The sequence below is a fragment of the Salmo salar genome, chromosome ssa09 (assembly GCF_905237065.1).
Source record: "Salmo salar chromosome ssa09, Ssal_v3.1, whole genome shotgun sequence".
Lineage (NCBI taxonomy): Eukaryota > Metazoa > Chordata > Actinopteri > Salmoniformes > Salmonidae > Salmo > Salmo salar.
Genome location: NC_059450.1, coordinates 123814118 through 123831980, shown reverse-complemented (window position 1 = coordinate 123831980; position 17863 = coordinate 123814118). Strand labels below are relative to the sequence as shown.

General features: G+C 49.2%; 1 protein-coding gene across 17 annotated transcripts in view; it reads left to right on the top strand.

Annotated features, from left to right (window-relative positions):
* The window catches only part of LOC106612562 (histone-lysine N-methyltransferase MECOM), a 177850-nt gene that overhangs the window by 56825 nt on the left and 103162 nt on the right, over window positions 1–17863 (top strand). For all 17 annotated transcript variants that reach the window (XM_014213830.2, XM_045724474.1, XM_014213817.2 and 14 more), the window contains exon 2: window positions 13531–13886. In XM_014213830.2, the coding sequence (XP_014069305.1) occupies window positions 13531–13886 (356 nt within the window). The remainder of the gene's footprint in view (window positions 1–13530; window positions 13887–17863) is intronic.

Below are 17863 nucleotides of genomic sequence, written 5' to 3'. Positions count from 1 at the left end.
CATTACTTGTGCATTCACATGCATATTCATGCAGATTTAACGCAGAAATATATAAAATACCACAAGAAATTACTGGATGTTTAGTCTGTTTTTTCACACAAGCAAAATAAGTTTTAAAATATGCCATTACACACTGAATCGTGATACCATATAAGATATGGTATTGAAGATGAACAAAGATAGGTTTGAGGATAAATGCACAATAAAAAAATTTAAATGTACAACCAATACAACAATCTGGAATTTTCTCTCTCTTCTTCTCTCTGCCATTTTCTCTATCATCTTTTTTGTTGTCACGTTTGTTGTATGATGAAGGAGACCAAGGCTGTGAAACTATGCAAGACATACAAATAAACGAATAAAATAAAAATAACAAACCGTGACGAAGAGGTGAAACATAAACTACCTCAAAATAATCTCCCACAAAACCTCGTGGGGAAAACAACAACTTAAATAGGATCCCCAATTAGAGACAACGATGACCAGCTGCCTCTAATTGGAGATCATCCCAAAAAACAACAACATAGGAATACATAAACTAGAACCACACAACATAGAAAATTTAAACTAGAAAAAAAAACTGTCACGCCCTGACCTAACTCTACCATAGAAAATAAAAGCTTTCTATGGTCAGGACGTTACATTTGTCTTTGCTCAACATTGCAATATTACTTTGTAATAAACTGTACAGTATGCATTGGTTAGGTATTAAGAAACAGGATGCATAGATTATAAAATGATAAAAGATTCACACTTTAGGAATGGGTTCCATGGTGATCTATGGTATCCATTTAAGTGATAATGCCTGAGGAGTTGGTGTTTGGAGGATACATACAGGCAAACCATGCCAATATCTCCTCCAAACACCAGCTTCCAACATATTCAAATATCAATCTGCATATTTTCATTAAAAACTTTATTTTGATAAATGTGTTAGTATTTCATCCTTCTGCAAGATATAGTCCCGAAGCAAAAATAGGGTTGCTACCCAAGCCGGCTGGTGGTTCGTTCTATCAGTTCGGTTGCCAGACACGCGACCCACTCGATAAGTCTTTTTGTTCTGTATCTATGGACAGGACCCAGTTGTTTGTTCTAAATATTCTATTGCCATACTGGCTGACAACGTTCTTATCCCTTGCTTGCTAGCTAGCTAACTTACAGTCGCGTCAAACAGTGCAGCCAGAATAACAACAAAGTAGCTGCATTTGCATTTGTTTAAGCTGTTTTCTAGTGACATTTATTTGGACACATCCATAACAATGAGCTAATGAGGCGTGATTTGATCTGGCATAGAAAATGTGCTCTCTCGTCTGGACAATTGTTGCCAACTCCTCAGTAAGGAAAGTAGTTATTGGCTGTCCTAAAAGTCGCTAGAAGTTGCTAAATGACGTCATCACCTAATTTGCATGATTGGCCATGTGCATGTAATGTGATGGACACTGTAGGAGAGAGGAATAACATCGTGGGAGAGACAAAAAGTGAGTAAAAAAGACCCTAAATATGTTTAGAACTACAAACTACAACTTTCTTCTGTTGATTCTTGTTTTTTTTATGTCACAATTCCAACCCTCCTGCTTTATCCGGGCTTGGACCGGCAAAAGTGACCCAAAAGAAACACTCTGGCGGAGTTACTGTCACGATTACCAGGATCAGTAGAGAGGCAGAGTCAGGTGCAGAAGACAGAGGTTCGGAGTGATAGTGGTTTTTAATAGGAAATCCGGGAACAACACAAGAAGCCGAAAGGCACAGGGCGCACATAAACTCAACTAGGGAAAACACGTCCCCAAAACAAAAGACGCACGGGGCGCAGCCCGGTAAATATAAATATAACAACGAGCGCAGCACTCACTAACAACTGTCCAGAGTTGACATAAAACAATCCCGCACGAAATCCTGAACTGAAAAGACACACTAAATAACCTAACTAATGACAGACAAGAAACAGGTGCGGATCAGACAGACAAAACCAAAAGACACAGAAACATAGATCGGTGGCAGCTAGTAGGCCGGCGACGACGACCGCTGAGCGCCGCCCGACCAAGGAGGGGCGCCACCTTCTGTGGATACTGTGACAGTACCCCTCCCCGGGCCGCGCGCCGACGCCGGCCTCGGGGATGACCCGGAGGGCGAGGCGCCGGTCGATCCGGGCGGAGACGGTGGAATTCCTGCAGCATACCTGGATCCAGAACGTCCACCGCCGGAACCCAGCACCTCTCCTCCGGACCGTACCCCTCCCAGTCCACGAGGTACTGCAGGCCCCCTACCCGACGTCGGGAGTCCAGGATGGCCCGGACTGTGTACGCCGGGCCCCCCCCCCGATGTCCAGGGGGGGCGGGGGGATCTCCCGCACCTCAGCGTCCTGCAGCGGACCAGCTACCACCAGCCTGAGGAGAGACACATGAAACGAGGGGTTAATGCGGTAATATGTAGGAAGTTGTAACCTATAACACACCTCGTTTATTCTCCTCAGGACTTTGAACGGCCCCACAAATCGCGGACCCAGCTTCCGGCAGGGCAGGCGGAGGGGCAGGTTCCGGGTCAAGAGCCAGACTCTGTCCCCCGGGTTAAACACGGGGCCTCACTGCGGTGGCGGTCAGCGCTCTCCTTGTGTCGGTCTCCAGCCCTCTTTAGACACTCCTGGACAGCATCCCAGGTCTCCTTTGAGCGCTGGACTCATTCCTCCACCGCAGGAGCCTCTGTCTGGCTCTGTTGCCATGGCACCAGGACCGGCTGATAACCTAACACAACCTGGAAGGGTGACAGGTTAGTAGAGGAGTGGCGCTGAGAGTTCTGGGCCATCTCGGCCCATGGCACGAACCGCGCCCACTCCCCTGGCCGGTCCTGGCAATACGACCGCAGAAACCTGCCTACATCGTGGTTAATGCGCTCTACCTGCCCATTACTCTCGGGGTGGAAACCCGAGGTCAGGCTGACCGAGACCCCAGCCTCTCCATAAACGACCTCCACACCCTGGACGTGAACTGGGGACCCCGATCAGATACGATGTACTCGGGTACCCCGTAGTGCCGGAAGACATGGGTGAATAGGGCCTCCGCGGTCTGTAGGGCCGTAGGAAGACCGGGCAAAGGGAGCAGACGGCAGGACTTCGAGAACCGATCCACAACGACCAGGATCGTGGTGTTCCCCTGAGACGGCGGGAGATCCGTGAGGAAATCCACCAAGAGGTGAGACCAAGGTCGTTGTGGAACGGGGAGGGGCTGTAGTTTCCCTCGCGGCAGGTGCCTAGGAGCCTTGCACTGAGCGCACACCGAACAGGAAGAGACATAATGACGAACATCCTCAACCAAGGTGGGCCACCAGTACCTCCCCTTCAGGCCCCGCACTGTCCGTTCCACCCCAGGATGACCCGAGGAGGGTAGAATGTGGGACCATCGGATCAGGCGATCGCGAACACCAAGCGGAACGTATTTCAGACCCACGGGACATTGAGGTGGAGTGGGTTCTGACTGACCCGCCCGCACGATGTCCGCATCCACCTCCCATACCACCGGTGCCACCAGACAGGAGGCGGGGAGTGTGGGAGTAGGATCGATGGTCCGCTCCTCGGTGTCGTAGAGACGCGACAGTGCGTCAGCCTTCCGGTTCCGGGAACCTGGAATGTACGAGAGGGTAAATTGAAACCTCGTAAAGAACATGGCCCACCTGGCTTGACGAGGATTAAGTCTCCTCGCTGCCCGGATATACTCCAGATTACGGTGGTCGGTCCAGATGAGAAAAGGGTGACGTGCCCCCTCAAGCCAATGTCTCCACACCGTCAAAGCCTTGACCACGGCTAACAGCTCCCGGTCCCCCACATCATAGTTGCGCTCCGCCGGGCTCAGCTTCTTAGAAAATAATGCACAGGGGCGGAGCTTCGGAGGAGCGCCCGAACGCTGCGACAGCACTGCTCCTACCCCAGCCTCGGACGCGTCCACCTCCACTATGAATGGCAAAGAGGGGTCCGGATGTGCCAGCACAGTAGCGTTGGTAAACAGAACCTTCAGACGATGGAAGGCTCTGTCCGCCTCTGCCGACCACCGTAGCCGCACCGGACCCCCCTTCATCAGTGAGGTAATGGGAGCCGCCACCTGGCCAAACCCCCGGATAAACCTCTGGTAATAATTGGCGAACCCCAAGAACCGCTGCACCTCCTTCACAGTGGTTGGGGTTGGCCAATTACACACAGCCGTAACGCGGTCACATTCCACCACCACCCCCGAGGTGGAAATGCGATATCCCAGAAAAGACACGGCTCATTTGGAGAACTCACATTTCTCAGCCTTGACGTATAGGTTATGCTCCAGCAGCCGTCCAAGCACTTTACGCACCAGAGACACATGCTCGGCGCGTGTGGTGGAGTAGATCAGGATGTCATCGATGTACACCACCACACCCTGCCCAAGCATGTCCCTAAGGACCTCGTCCACAAAGGATTGGAAGACGGCGGGAGCATTTTTTAACCCATACGGCATGACGAGGTACTCATAATGGCCCGATGTGGTACTAAATGCGGTTTTCCACTCGTCTCCATCTCGGATACGCACCAGGTTATACGTGCTCCTGAGATCAAATTTTGTGAAGAAGCGCACCCCGTGAAATGACTCCACTGCCGTAGCAATGAGAGGTAGCGGGTAACTGAAACCCACTGTGATAGAATTTAGACCTCTATAGTCAATGCACGGGCGCAGACCTCCCTCCTTCTTCTTCACAAAAAAGAAGCTCGAGGAGACGGGTGACTTAGATGGCCGAATGTATCCCTGTCTCAAGGACTCAGCGATGTATGTCTCCATAGCCGCTGTCTCCTCCTGAGATAGAGGATACACGTGACTCCTAGGAAGGGCCGCGTCAGCCTGGAGGTTTATCGCACAATCCCCTCATCGATGGGGGGGTAATTGAGTCGCCTTCGTCTTACTGAAGGCGATAGCCAAATCGGCATATTCTGAGGGAATGCGCACGGTGGAGACTTGGTCTGGACTTTCCACCGTGGTTGCACTGATGGAAACTCCTATGCACCTACCTGAGCACTCCCTCGACCACCCCTTAAGAGCCCTCTGCCTCCACGAAATCTGAGGGTTGTGAGTGGCTAGCCAGGGGATTCCCAGTACCACCGGAAACGCCGGGGAGTCAATGAGGAATAAGCTGATACGTTCCTCATGGCCCCCCCACATCAGCATAACCAGTGGCACAGTGACCTCCCCCACTTGGCCGGACCCTAGCGGTCGACTATCTAGGGCGTGCACAGGGAAGGGGTGGTCCAGCTGAACCAGGGGAATCCCTAACTTCTTAGCTAACCCACGGTCCATAAAACTCCCAGCTGCACCTGAATCGACTAGTGCCTTATACTGGAAGTGAGGGGAAAAATCAGGAAAACAAACTGAGGTGTACATGTGGTCACAGGGGGCTCTGGGTGTGGCTGGTGCTGACTCACCTGGGGGGTCGATGTAGTGCTCTGCCTGCCCTCCGACCTCCCGGGTGGACCACTCCAGCACCGGTCCACAGTGTGTCCTCTGCGCCCACAGTGGGTGCAGGAGAGGCCCCCCCCTCCGGTCCTCCTCAACGCAGCTCCCCCTATCTCCATGGGCTGTGGAGCAGGAGGGCTGGGAGGCGGAACGAACAGGCCCTGACTGGAACGTCCCCGGGCAGCCAGTAGGTTGTCCAGTCTGATGGACAAATCCACCAGCTGGTCTAGGGTGGTGGTGTTGTCCCTACAAGCCAGCTCCCGGCGGACGTCATCACGAAGACTGCACCTATAGTGATCTATCAGGGCCCGCTCATTCCACCCCGATCCAGCGGCGAGAGTCCGGAATTCCAGGGCGAAATCCTGAGCGCTCCTCGTCTCCTGTCTCAAGTGGAATAGCCGCTCACCCGCGCCCCGAACTCTGGGTAGTTGCCCCGAGCCGAGTTTGGGCCATCCCACACCGTGTTGGCCCATTCCAGGGCTCGACCCGTGAGACACGAGACGAGGACACTCACTTTCTCTTCGTCAGAGGAAAGGGGTCGGACGGTCGCCAGGTACAGTTCTAACTGGAGCAAAAACCTCTTACACCCAGCGGCTGTCCCATCGAATTCCCTGGGAGGTGTAATTCGGATACCGCCGGAGCCCGCTTCAGTGTGTGTTGGTGAGGGCGCAGGATGAGGAACCGGAGCTGGTCTGGCTGGGGAAGCACCTCTCTCCCAGCTCTCCAACCGGGCTAACACCTGGTCCATGGCCGAGCCCAGGCGGTGGAGAAGGCTGGCGTGTTGCGACACCTGCTCAGCCACGGACGGCGCTTCTGCTCCTGCTGACTCCATCGGTGGTGCGGGATTCTGTCACGATTACCAGGATCAGTAGAGAGGCAGAGTCAGATGCAGGAGACAGAGGTCCGGAGTGATAGTGGTTTTTAATAGGAAATCCGGGAACAACACAAGAAGCCGAAAGGCACAGGGCGCACATAAACTCAACTAGGGAAAACACGTCCCCAAAACAAAAGACGCACGGGGCGCAGCCCGGTAAATATATATATATATATAACAACGAGCGCAGCACTCACTAACAACTGTCCAGAGTTGACATAAAACAATCCCGCACGAAATCCTGAACTGAAAAGACACACTAAATAACCTAACTAATGGCAGACAAGAAACAGGTGTGGATCATACAGACAAAACCAAAAGACACAGAAACATAGATCGGTGGCAGCTAGTAGGCCGGCGACGACGACCGCCGAGCGCCGCCCGACCGAGGAGGGGCGCCACCTTCTGTGGATACTGTGGCAGTTACTTTGTTTTTATAAAAAAAAAAAAAAAATTGTTTAGTTTTCTTAATTTAGTTTGGTTTTTAAGCTTTTAGTCCACTTAGGAGTCTACAAGTCACAGTAAAACATTAACATTTTTAACCATAACATTTTTAGATTTTTTTGTATACAATCTACATTAACAATATAAATGGACCAAAAAGAGACAATAGAAAAAAACTGTCAATGGCAATGTGAGAAAATTATGGTAACTTGTCTGGCCCTAATTCAGGTTAATTTTTATTTTTTTAATGTAAGCAAGGGCGGGATCAGCCAGCGGCGGCTTCCCGCATGCGTGATTCATTTGCAGTCTGGACGCGGAGGGGTGAACATCTCCTGCTCTGACTGCAGCTGGGAGGGACTGCTGCGTGAGGACTGGGCCGCCCGTAAGTGCTTTGGGACGGGGGTGGGGCCCACGGCAGCAGCCGCTGCTCGTTGAGAAGAGTAAGAACAAGACGTGCTTTCCCATCAGAGTCTCCAAAACTCTCCAATAACACCAGAAAAAGTTGCTAGATTTGTCATTAGTCGCTTTTTTGAAAATGTGTCGCTAGAGGGGTCTGAAATCTAGCTAAATATAGCTACAAAGTCGATAAGTTGGCAACACTGGTATGGACATTGTTGTTCAGAGGAGCTAGTCAACAACACAGCTAACACAATCACTTCAAACTGAAGCTGGAAAGACTGCGAACCAGCTGCACTTCGTTTCGATTTACCTGTTTTCTATTGACATTTCTTTGTATATATTCATAAAAATTCAGCTAATTCGTGATTTCAGCTGGCTGAGAAAAGTTGCCTGCCTGTATGTCTCATCCCGACCCCTAGAAGTTCATTAGTATGGGACAGCTGGAGATCACATTTCAATACTGACACAATGTTGCAAATGTCGGAGAGACAGACAGCAATGTTTATACAAATCTCCGCTATTGAAAACCAATTACTAATCTAAATGAAATGGGAGATAATGTTTAGATGCTTTTTACAATGCAGATCAAGTACATAAATTGTCTAGCTGGGCTGATGAGACAGTGTATTGCGCAGTGATATGGAACAGAGTAAATAGGCATTTCAACATCATAGCCTCAGCCGGTGGTAACTTGTGGAATAGACACCGGCTGCAATGCGGTTTTAACCAATCACCCTCCAGGATTAGACCCACCCCTTGTATAAATTCTGAATAATGTTATACTGTATGAATAATTTGTATAATAATTCTCTAGAATTTGGATATATTTTCTATGTAATTTTCTACATTTCTATGTATAAGAAGGTCTAATCTACCTCCGATATATACCAGCTATTACTAACCAGTGAAAACGTAATAATAGTTAGACGATGTCTTCAGCAGTGTTCAGGTTCTCATAGAGGTCTTCTCCTGCACTCTGTTCTCCGTCTCCAGTCACATCGTCTCCAGTCACAACAGGCTTGACTTGTCTTCTCTGCCCTTCAGTCGTAATGATATCACAGCACACATCACCCCCAGTAGCCCACAGCGCCAATCAGTGAAGCTCTCACTGCGTTGGTAGACGAAAGGATTCCATGCATGCCAGAGGAGTCGGATGTGTTATACCACAGGTTGGTGCTTCTGTCAACACATAGTAGATGGACCAACCCTTCTTTCCATTCCCTGACCCTGCACCAATAAAGTCCACTGTCAGTCTGTAAGAGGTTAGAGATGAGCAGAGAGGACTTGGGGTCAGACACGTTCACTCTGCCCCTCAGCTCCTCAGGTAAGTGCACAGAGGAGTTGACAGAGTCTAGAATTAGAACATCTCCCTCCAGATCTCTTTGTGGTGTTAGGAGCACAGACGACCTCCCATTTATGATCAGGGAGTAATTCCCTGTTAGGCTGTCAGTCATCATGTCCATCCTCTGACTATTTTTCCCTTGGGCCATGTCGCCTAGTGGAGTTTCCCAGAGTGCATCTTGTCGGTTCGATATGCAGGGGAAAGTCACTGTTTCATCTGGCTTGAAGACTCGATACTCAGGCACAAACATTAGAACAATTGTCAGGTAGCTGTAATATCGATCTCCTTTTGAAATGGCACAAGTGAAATACCCTTCATCATCTGTTAAGATGTTAGAGAAGTACAGTTAAGACCTGTTGTCCAAGACCTGTGTTCTGGCCTTCAGATCATCAGGCAGAATCTCTAAAGACGAGTCAGTATTCACAACTAAGCTTGTTGTGTCTACTCCGTTTGATGATTGTACACTTGCAGTACACTGTTGTAGTCCTTTTTACACTGTCCTACCTCCAGAGTGAACGTTGATGATCTTCATGTGATTTGTTTTAGTACAAACCGTCAGTCGAATCCCGACCTGGTCTGTGAGCTGCCAACCATTCCAACATTCAGCCTTGTAGTCGCCGCTGTCGGATTCTCCCAGGGGGTATAGAACATATGAGGATAACAAGTCAAACCCAATTCTTATTGTGTTCATCAGTAAAATGTCCCCCTCTCTTGTTGACCGGTAGAAAACAGGTCGCTTGAAACAGAATGTCTTAAAATGAGCAGCAGTGTTCACTTGTTCAAATACGCAAAACAACGACTTGACAGATGGCATGGTACAGGCAGGTTGAGAGGTGTGTGTATGTAGTGTGTGCGCGTGTGCGTGCATCTGTGTGTGTTTATGCATGCATGTGTGTCTGTGCGTCTTTACATCTGTGAGGGTGTGTGTCTCTTTATGTGTGTGCGTCCGTGTGTGCATCTGTGTGTGTGTGTGGATCAAAGGTTCCAGGCCGACGGCGGTGCGGTGTCACACAGCCGTTCAGGAATGTACCGAGGCACAGGGATGTGCAGCTAGAGCCTCATTAGCAACCCCACCTCCCCACCGCCCCTCCCAGCCTGTCAGAGCGCGTTAGCCACAGCCTGCCACAGTCACCCAGGGGGAGAGGCTGCTTCCTGTGGAGGGTTTCCTGTCTGTCTGTCCTCCCTGGGTCCACAGCAGGAGGCCCAGTAGGCCTAGCTAGGGCCCACTCTCAAATTACACCTTCGTTCTTAACGACCATTTCATTTTTACTTCGTCATGGATTGATGTCAATGGCAGACTAAGTGCAAATGTGGAAGTTAGGGAGTTATAATTTGACCCATAATGCACTACTTCTGACCAGAGCCTTATAGAGCCCCATAGTGATAGGGTGGATAAAGTAGTCAAAAGGGGTGCGTTACGTGGTGAATAGCATGTCAGGCGAAGCTAAGGGCTAATCTCAAATTACTCCTTCATTCCCTATTACATAGTGTACTACTTTTGACCAGAGGAGGCCTAAAGTAATAGACCCCTTTCCAGTACACGACACACTGACGTCAATAACAGATACACGCGACTCTTAGCTGCAGTAAGAAAGCCATCGCCATCTGCGCCCATTCAACATAGCCTAGATTTACGTTCTGATTACTTCTAAACAAAATCACTTTTTGGGGTTCTCATACGCTTACAATGATGTTTTGATTGTTGCTTGAACAGTCATTAAGATTATATTTGATTGTGATCTTTGCGAAATAACTATTTTGGATGCAGCAGTTGTTAGCTAGAATGCTAACGCTCATTGACATAGGCTGTAGCAAAAGCTAGCCAAAGACCCATTTTAAAGTGTTGAAGTGTTTGTTTTAAGTATACTGTAATTCAGTTGATTTTCGATGATGACACAAACATTATATTAAGCAGGACATTGATACGAGCCTTAAAATCCAATTATAATCCAAAAAGTAGTGTGAAATGCACTTATAATAGGGGAGGCAGGTAGCCTAGTGGTTAGAGTGTAGGGGAGGCAGGTAGCCTAGTGGTTAGAGCATTGGGCCAGTAACCGAAAGGTTGCAAGATTGAATCCCTGAGCTAACAAGGTAAAAATCTGTCATTCTGCCCCTGAACAAGGCCGTTAACCTACTGTTCCTAGGCCGTCTTTGTAAATATGAAATTGTTCTTAACTGACGTGCCTAGTTAAATAAATAAGCAGGCTTTTTTTCTGCCATTCTATAAGAAATGCTCCGTGTTCTGCCACCAACTTGCATGCATCACCCTTGTGCGACAATGTTTGTAAACACAGGACGGTCTATGGGGTCAAAAGTAGTGCACTATGAATAAGTCCTTTGGCAGAGACACTAGTCGACTAGCAGACATACAGTGGGCATAAATAACACCCTATTTTCTATAGTGCACCATCAGAACCCCATAGTGCTCTGGTAGTAGTTGTAGTAGTAGTGTAGGGTGTACAGTGTCATCTGAGACGAGTACCCTTTCACACTACTGACCCAAACCAAGCTGAGCTGGCCTGGTTACGCATCCACCCACGACAGTTGCCAGAACCATGCTGGAAAGGACAATGTGAAAAGCCAGCATAGTTTGGTTTCGGCTTTATAGTGTGAAAGCTGTATTGTCACCTGTACGTCTGTGTCGGTGTTGTAACAGAGGGTGGACCACAACTCTTCGCCAGGGCTCGTCTGCCACGTGCGGCCCAGTCCCAAGCAGTCCGGCGAGGGTTCGAGGGTCAGCCTGCGGTGTCCTTTCTCACTTTACTCACAATTAACCTCCGCCGACCCGGCCTCAGCTTCCTTCCTCGGCAGCTGAGTGATGAAGGTCAGGAAAGGGAAATATAAAACAGTTTAGAGCAGCACAATGCTACAGTGGACCCTGTGGACCCACCCAGCACCAAGCCCAGCCCACGGCTAGCCAAAAAATCTGAACCAGTGGCTGCTTGACTCTTGACTCTCTCTATCCCTCGCTCGCTCTCACTCTTGTTCTCTCTTGCTCTCTCTCACTCTCTCTCAGTACCCCCTTCTCTCTCAACCCCCCTCTCCCTCCCTCTCTCTCCTTCCTTCCTTCCTTCCTTCCTTCCTTCCTTCCTTCCCTCTCTCTCTCTCTCTCTCTCTCTCTCTCCTTCTCTCTTTCTCTCTCTCTCTCTGTATCTCTCTCTCTCCTTCCCTCTGTCTCTCTCTCTCTCTCTCTCTCTGTTAGGTGTGTTACTGGGCCACTCTAGTATCACAGTAGGATCAAGCACTTTCCGTCTCTTCAGACCCTTGGCCCTGTTATTACAGCCCTGCACCACTTTCCTCCCTCTCCTGTTTATTTGAACGGCCCTTACTGGTCAAATATTTGTGCTTTGACCTATATTATTTTACCATATTATGTTCAATGGAATATGTAGAGATGATCCTTCCTCATGGTCCTTAGTGTTAGGTTGTAGGTCGTAAGTGAGGGGGGACTGATTTTTCACTCCGGGTCGGAGAAGGCAGAAGCCTCTCTCATAACTCTCATAGGGCCACGTTGTAATGTGTCATTGATTTGTGCTTGATTACATGATTATTGACTTGTTTTGCATCCGTGTGTTAGAAACTCATAGACTATAAGTATAGGCTACCCAGTTTACCCTGATGCTGTACTTGTAGGACAGTCATCTCCAGCTTCCAATTGGTTCACTCATCCCCCCCTCCTCTCCCCTGTAACTACACTACATGACCAAAAGTATGTGGACACCTGCTTGTCGAACATCTCATTCCAACATCATGGGCGTTAATATGGAGTTGGTTCCCCCTTTGCTGCTATAACAGCCTCCACTCTTCTGGGAAGGCTTTCCACCAGATGTTGGAACATTGCTGGGGGGACTTTCTTCCATTCAGCCATGAGAGCATTAGTGAGGTAGGGGACTGATGTTAGGTGATTAGGCCTGGCTTGTAGTTGGCGTTCCAATTCATCCCAAAGGTGTTCGATGGGGTTGAGGTCAGGGCTCTGTGCAGGCCAGTCAAGTTCTTCCACACCGACCTCACTTTGTGAACGGGGGCATTGTCATGTTGAAACAGGAAAGGGCCTTCCCCAAACTGTTGCCACAAAGTTGAAAGCACAGAATTGTCTAGAATGTCATTCTATGCTGTAGCGTTAAGATTTTCCTTTACTGGAACTAAGGGGCCCAGCCCGAACCATGAAAAACAGCCTCAGAATATTATTCCTCATCCACCAAACTTTACAGTTGCCACTATGCATTGGGGCAGGTAGCGTTCTCCTGGCAGCCGTCAAACCCAGATTCGTCTGTCGAACTGCCAGATGGTGAAGCATGATTCATCACTCCAGAGAAAGTGTATACACTGCTCCAGAGTCCAATGGCGGTGAGCTTTACACCACTCCAGCTGCCGCTTGGCATTGCGCATGGTGATCTTAGGCTTGTGTGCGGCTGCTCGGCCATGGAAATCCATTTCATGAAGCTCCCGATAAACAGTTATTGTGCTGACGTTGCTTCCAGAGTCAGTTTGGAACTTAGTGAGTGTTGCAACTGAGGACAGATGACGCTATGCGCTTCAGCATTCGGGGGTCCCGTTCTGTGAACTTGTGTGGCCTACCACTTCGCGGCTGAGCCGTTGTTGCTCCTAGACATTTCAACATCGCAATAACAGCACTTACAGTTGACCGGGGCAGCTCTAGCAGGGCAGAAATTTGACGAATTGACTTGTTAGAAAGGTGACATCCTATGACGGTGCCACGTTGAAAGTCACTGAGCTCTTCAGAGATTGCATGGCTATGTGCACAAATTTTATACACCTGTCAGTAACGGGTTTGGCTGAAATAGCCAAATCCACTAATTTGAAGGGGTGTCCACATACTTTTGGTGATGTAGTGTATTCCCCAGGTTGTTGCTTTAAATTAGAATGTGTTCTCAGTCAACTTACCTGGTAAAATAAGTCTACACTGATGCTGTACTTTAGGTAAAAATGCTAGAGCCTCGCCCTCAAGTTCTCTCTCTGCCTCTCTCTCTCTCTCTCTCTTTCTCCATCAGGTAATGGTGAGGACTTTGCCCTTTACCCCTCTGATGTCCTGGATGATGTGTGTGTATCGGACGGAGACCCTGCGGCACCAACCTCGGCCCCCCCAGCAGAGGACTCCCCCTCCCCTGGCTTCTCCGCTGACGATGACGCCTCTCCCCTGGAGCCGTCCCCCTTCCACTCTGCCCTCTACATGCCCCAGGACGAGATGCCCGTTCCCCCCGACTTCCAGCTGCGCCAGTCGGGCATCCCCGGTGTCGGCGGCGGCCTGGGCATCTGGGCACGGAGGACGGTGGACGTGGGCGAGCGCTTAGGACCGTACGTGGGTGAGCAGCGGGCGTGCCTGAGAGACCCCACCCAAGGCTGGGAGGTAGGAGAAAGACTTGCTGTTTATTGTCAGGGGATTCTCTTCTCTCTGTTCTCTGTTACGGAGGCAGGGATGGAGGGAAGGAGGGATAGAGGGAGGGAGCAACGGAGGGAGGACAGCGGGTCACAGTTCTTCTTTTAACTTTGTCTCTGCCTCTATGTTGGTCTCTGGGATTGAAGTGTCCCAGTTGCCGTGGCGTTTGTTGCTGAGTGATGTCATCTCACCTCACCCCAGTCCAATGGGGTAACAGAGAGCGCCCCCCAGGCAGCCCCTCTACGGTTTGCTCTCTATCCTCTTAACTCAATTAAAATGAAAAGCTATAAATCCTGTCTTTAGCCCCGGTTAAAGACCCACAGCGGCCATTGGCCAATCACAATATTGGCCAGGCCGTGCACACAATCGAAGACAGGGGTCACAGGACAAGGTCAGAGGTTAGGAGGTCAGGTGCAGCCTCTGTCTGTGTCAGCCCTGTCTCGTTTTACGGAGTAGGATAGGAGAAGGGAGGGGAGGGGGGAGAAGGTCGAGGTCATAAGGGTATCAGTCTAATTGAGAGCCCCCTAAACAGATCCTCTCCTCTCATTTCGGGTTGAGAGACCTTCTCCCCCTGCGAAAACACTTCAAAGTCTTTGTCCTTCTGTAAGACAGCACCAGAAACACCATGCATGACTATCTACTGGTTAACTAACTAACAAACATTCATAAAATCAAGAATGTAGACTAAATGAAAAAATATGATCTAACACTGGTACACTATCATAACCTACGGAAGTCTCCCAACCCTTAGGCCCAATTTTACGCTAGTGTTGGTGGAATATCAGCTCTGGTCTATATAAATAGTTTGGGTTTAGATTTGGTTTGGATAGTGGAACGGTGGTCATGGTTAGACTTGCATCATCGACCATCAGGTCTAACTGAGTGGGTTTGGCTCCAACAGGGCCAATAAATGGTTTCTCTCCTGCCGTACGTTTCTGTTCCAAGCAGAAACTTTTTGTTCATTATTTACTGCTACCATGAGACTTAGCACATCAATTGCCCTAATAGCGAAATGAAATCCACTCTCTTTTTTAAAATAATTTCGCTAACATTGGGATTTAATATGATTTAAAAAGTATCTGCCTCTCCCAGAGAGAGATTTACGGCTGGTTGAACAAGCTCTCGGGCTCTCGCCTTTTTTTTCCCAAGGAAGGAAATAAAGGAAAAAGGTTTCATGAATTTTAATCCGCTGGTAATTTATGGGGAGCTTGAATAATATGTATTTAAAAAGAAGCTGAGGATTATGGGAGGAAAGATGGGATGGCCGGGGAGGCAGCACTGTATCATTATGTTTAATTACTTCACTGACAGCGGCCCATAACTCTTTCCATTAAGTAAATAAGTTGTAAAGAATTTATGATGAAATGCCACATTATTCAGAACGGATATTCAGTGATGACATCCCTGCATTAAATATGGTAAACGCCATTAAGTCCCCCTCCAAAGACAGCCTCGCTCCCTCCCTCAATCACGTGCCCGCAAACCGTCAATATGCCAATAAGCAAAAGGGTCTGTAAAAAAAAAAAAAAAATTGATTTGGTAAATGTGAGTTAAGATAGATCTGTTTGCTTTCATCATCAATTCTGCGCTGCATCCCGGGGTGATGTCACCGACCAGGGAGCGATAAAGCGGTGGCGCCCATCTGGAGCGAGTGATGGAGGGCCGTGAGCGCCTGCCGCCTGCGCCCGTGACAGACCGGGGGAAGTTTGTCACCAGGGAGGCCAGCGCTCCACGCCATCACCATAAATTTGGGCATTATTCATAAAGGAATATAGTGAGTTATAGCAGAGATGCTTTATGAACACAGGAATGGTGAGTTATGGGTAAGATAGCTTCAGTAAATAAAAGAGAGAACCAACGTGTTTGTCAGGGCTGGAGGTCCTCCTGCTTCTCACTGAGGGCAGGCCAGGTGTGTGTGTGTGTGTGTGTGTGTGTGTGTGTGTGTGTGTGTGTGTGTGTGTGTGTGTGTGTGTGTGTGTGTGTGTGTGTGTGTGTGTGTGTGTGTGTGAGTGCGCATGCATGCGTTGTATACTTTTCTGTGTTGTTGCATGAGAGATATATACCTTGTTCACAGGAGTTTTACGATATGTTCCTCTTTAAAAAATCCTCTGCTTGTTTCACACTGTTTAATTTGAAAGAAAACGGAGTGGGTTTTTGTACTGTACACAGGCTCCTTCTGGATGTCAATGTCATTTAGCTGGTGATGTATACTGAGTATATTTCACCTGGTAGTCTTCATTAGAATCAGCAGACGTCCTCCATCGTCTCTGCCTCCTCAAAGAGATCTTCTCACTAAAGTCGACTCAAGTCCTGCTCAGCCGAGGACTGGAACAAGCACCATTTATCAGAGTGGGAACAGTGGGGAGAGGTGAGAGGTGAAGGGTGAGGGTGTTATCAAGGGTTCATCTATTAGTGGAAAGACAACAGCAACAAAAAAAATCCTCTCTTCTGTGATCACCTGTGGATCAGCATGTGTTGCCTCCCGATTACATTGGAAGGTTATTTTTCGGTATCACTGTTAGATTGAAAATAGATCAGTAATGGTATAATGTATGTAATGCTGGTATTATAGAAGTGTATTGCATATATTGTAACATAAACTGTGTCTGTTGTATATGGAAACAATAACAGGATGCTTTTTCCCAGAGCAATTTAATGTTATTTTTCATGCGGGGATCCTTTTCCGCCTGGATACTCACCACTAGTCCATATTCGGCTGTCTTTTCTTGAGCCGTGTGGCACATTGAAATTCAAACACTGTTTGTGTCCGTTCTCCCCAGTCACTCCACCAGCAACAAGGAGAGAGACGGCCCAGCGAGAGAGAGAGAGAGAGAGAGTTATCCTCCAACTCGATGAGTTTTCATTGGGGTTCGCCCACCGCCTCCCACCTCATCACACTGGCCCACGGGGTTATGGGTCCAGTTCAGAGACTGGAGAAAGAAGGGTGCCTCCCGCTGCAGAGGGGGGGGGCTTGGGACTCAGGGGTCTTTGTGCATCTCTTGAGTGGGGGGGGGGATTAGAAGTTCTGGGTGAATGGGGAGTCGAGGATTAGCTGGGTTGGTCTGGTCTGGGCCTGCTTTCCTGGGCCTGCCTGCCTGCCCTGCCTGCCCTGCCTGCCCTGCCTGCCTGCCTGCCTGCCTGCCCGCCTGCCTGCCTGACTGCCCTGCTTGTCTGTCTGTCTGTCTGTCTCCTGAGCTGAGAGGCACTCCTCCAGCACAGAACACAGTAAGGAGGGGAGGGGGAGCGTGGAGCCTCTCTGCTGGTTGTCATTCAGATACCATTCAGATACCATTCAGATACCATGTCAAGATCGACAGGCAGTCAGACACGACCAAGGAGGGCCGGAGAGCTTTAGGCAGGTTGGGCTCAGGAGAGGAGAGGGGCGGGCCGGAGAGCTTTAGGCAGGTTGGGCTCAGGAGAGGAGAGGGGCGGGCCGGAGAGGGCGTGTTTTTTGTGCGCGGATAAGCCGTTGTCCTGAATGAATGCAGATGTCTCCTGACTGTCCTCCCTGTCTTGTGTCTCTGACGGCCTGTCACCTCTGTCACCGGGGGAGAAAGAGGCAGAAAGAGCCTAGTCTCACTCCCACCCAAAGGGACCCTTAATCCGCTGGCCCCAGCCTCTTTGACTGTCCCAGAGATGGACCCACACTGCAGCATAGAGAGCCTGCAGCCACTGGGGAGGGATGAACCACTCTGTCATTCACCAGCTTTCAATGGACACACACTCTGAGGCTCTCTCTCTCTCTCTCTCTCTCTCTCTCTCTCTCTCTCTCTCTCTCCACACACACAAGTACTTAGAAATGCCAAGTAAGGTGGCCTGGCCTTGGGAACGATCTAAAAACAAAGTTTCAGTGTATTGTCGTAGTCTTAAATCAACAACAGTAAAGTCATTACAGCACAGTTTCACATTTTCTTACTATTCCCACTAAACGATTGCTAAATGGTGTC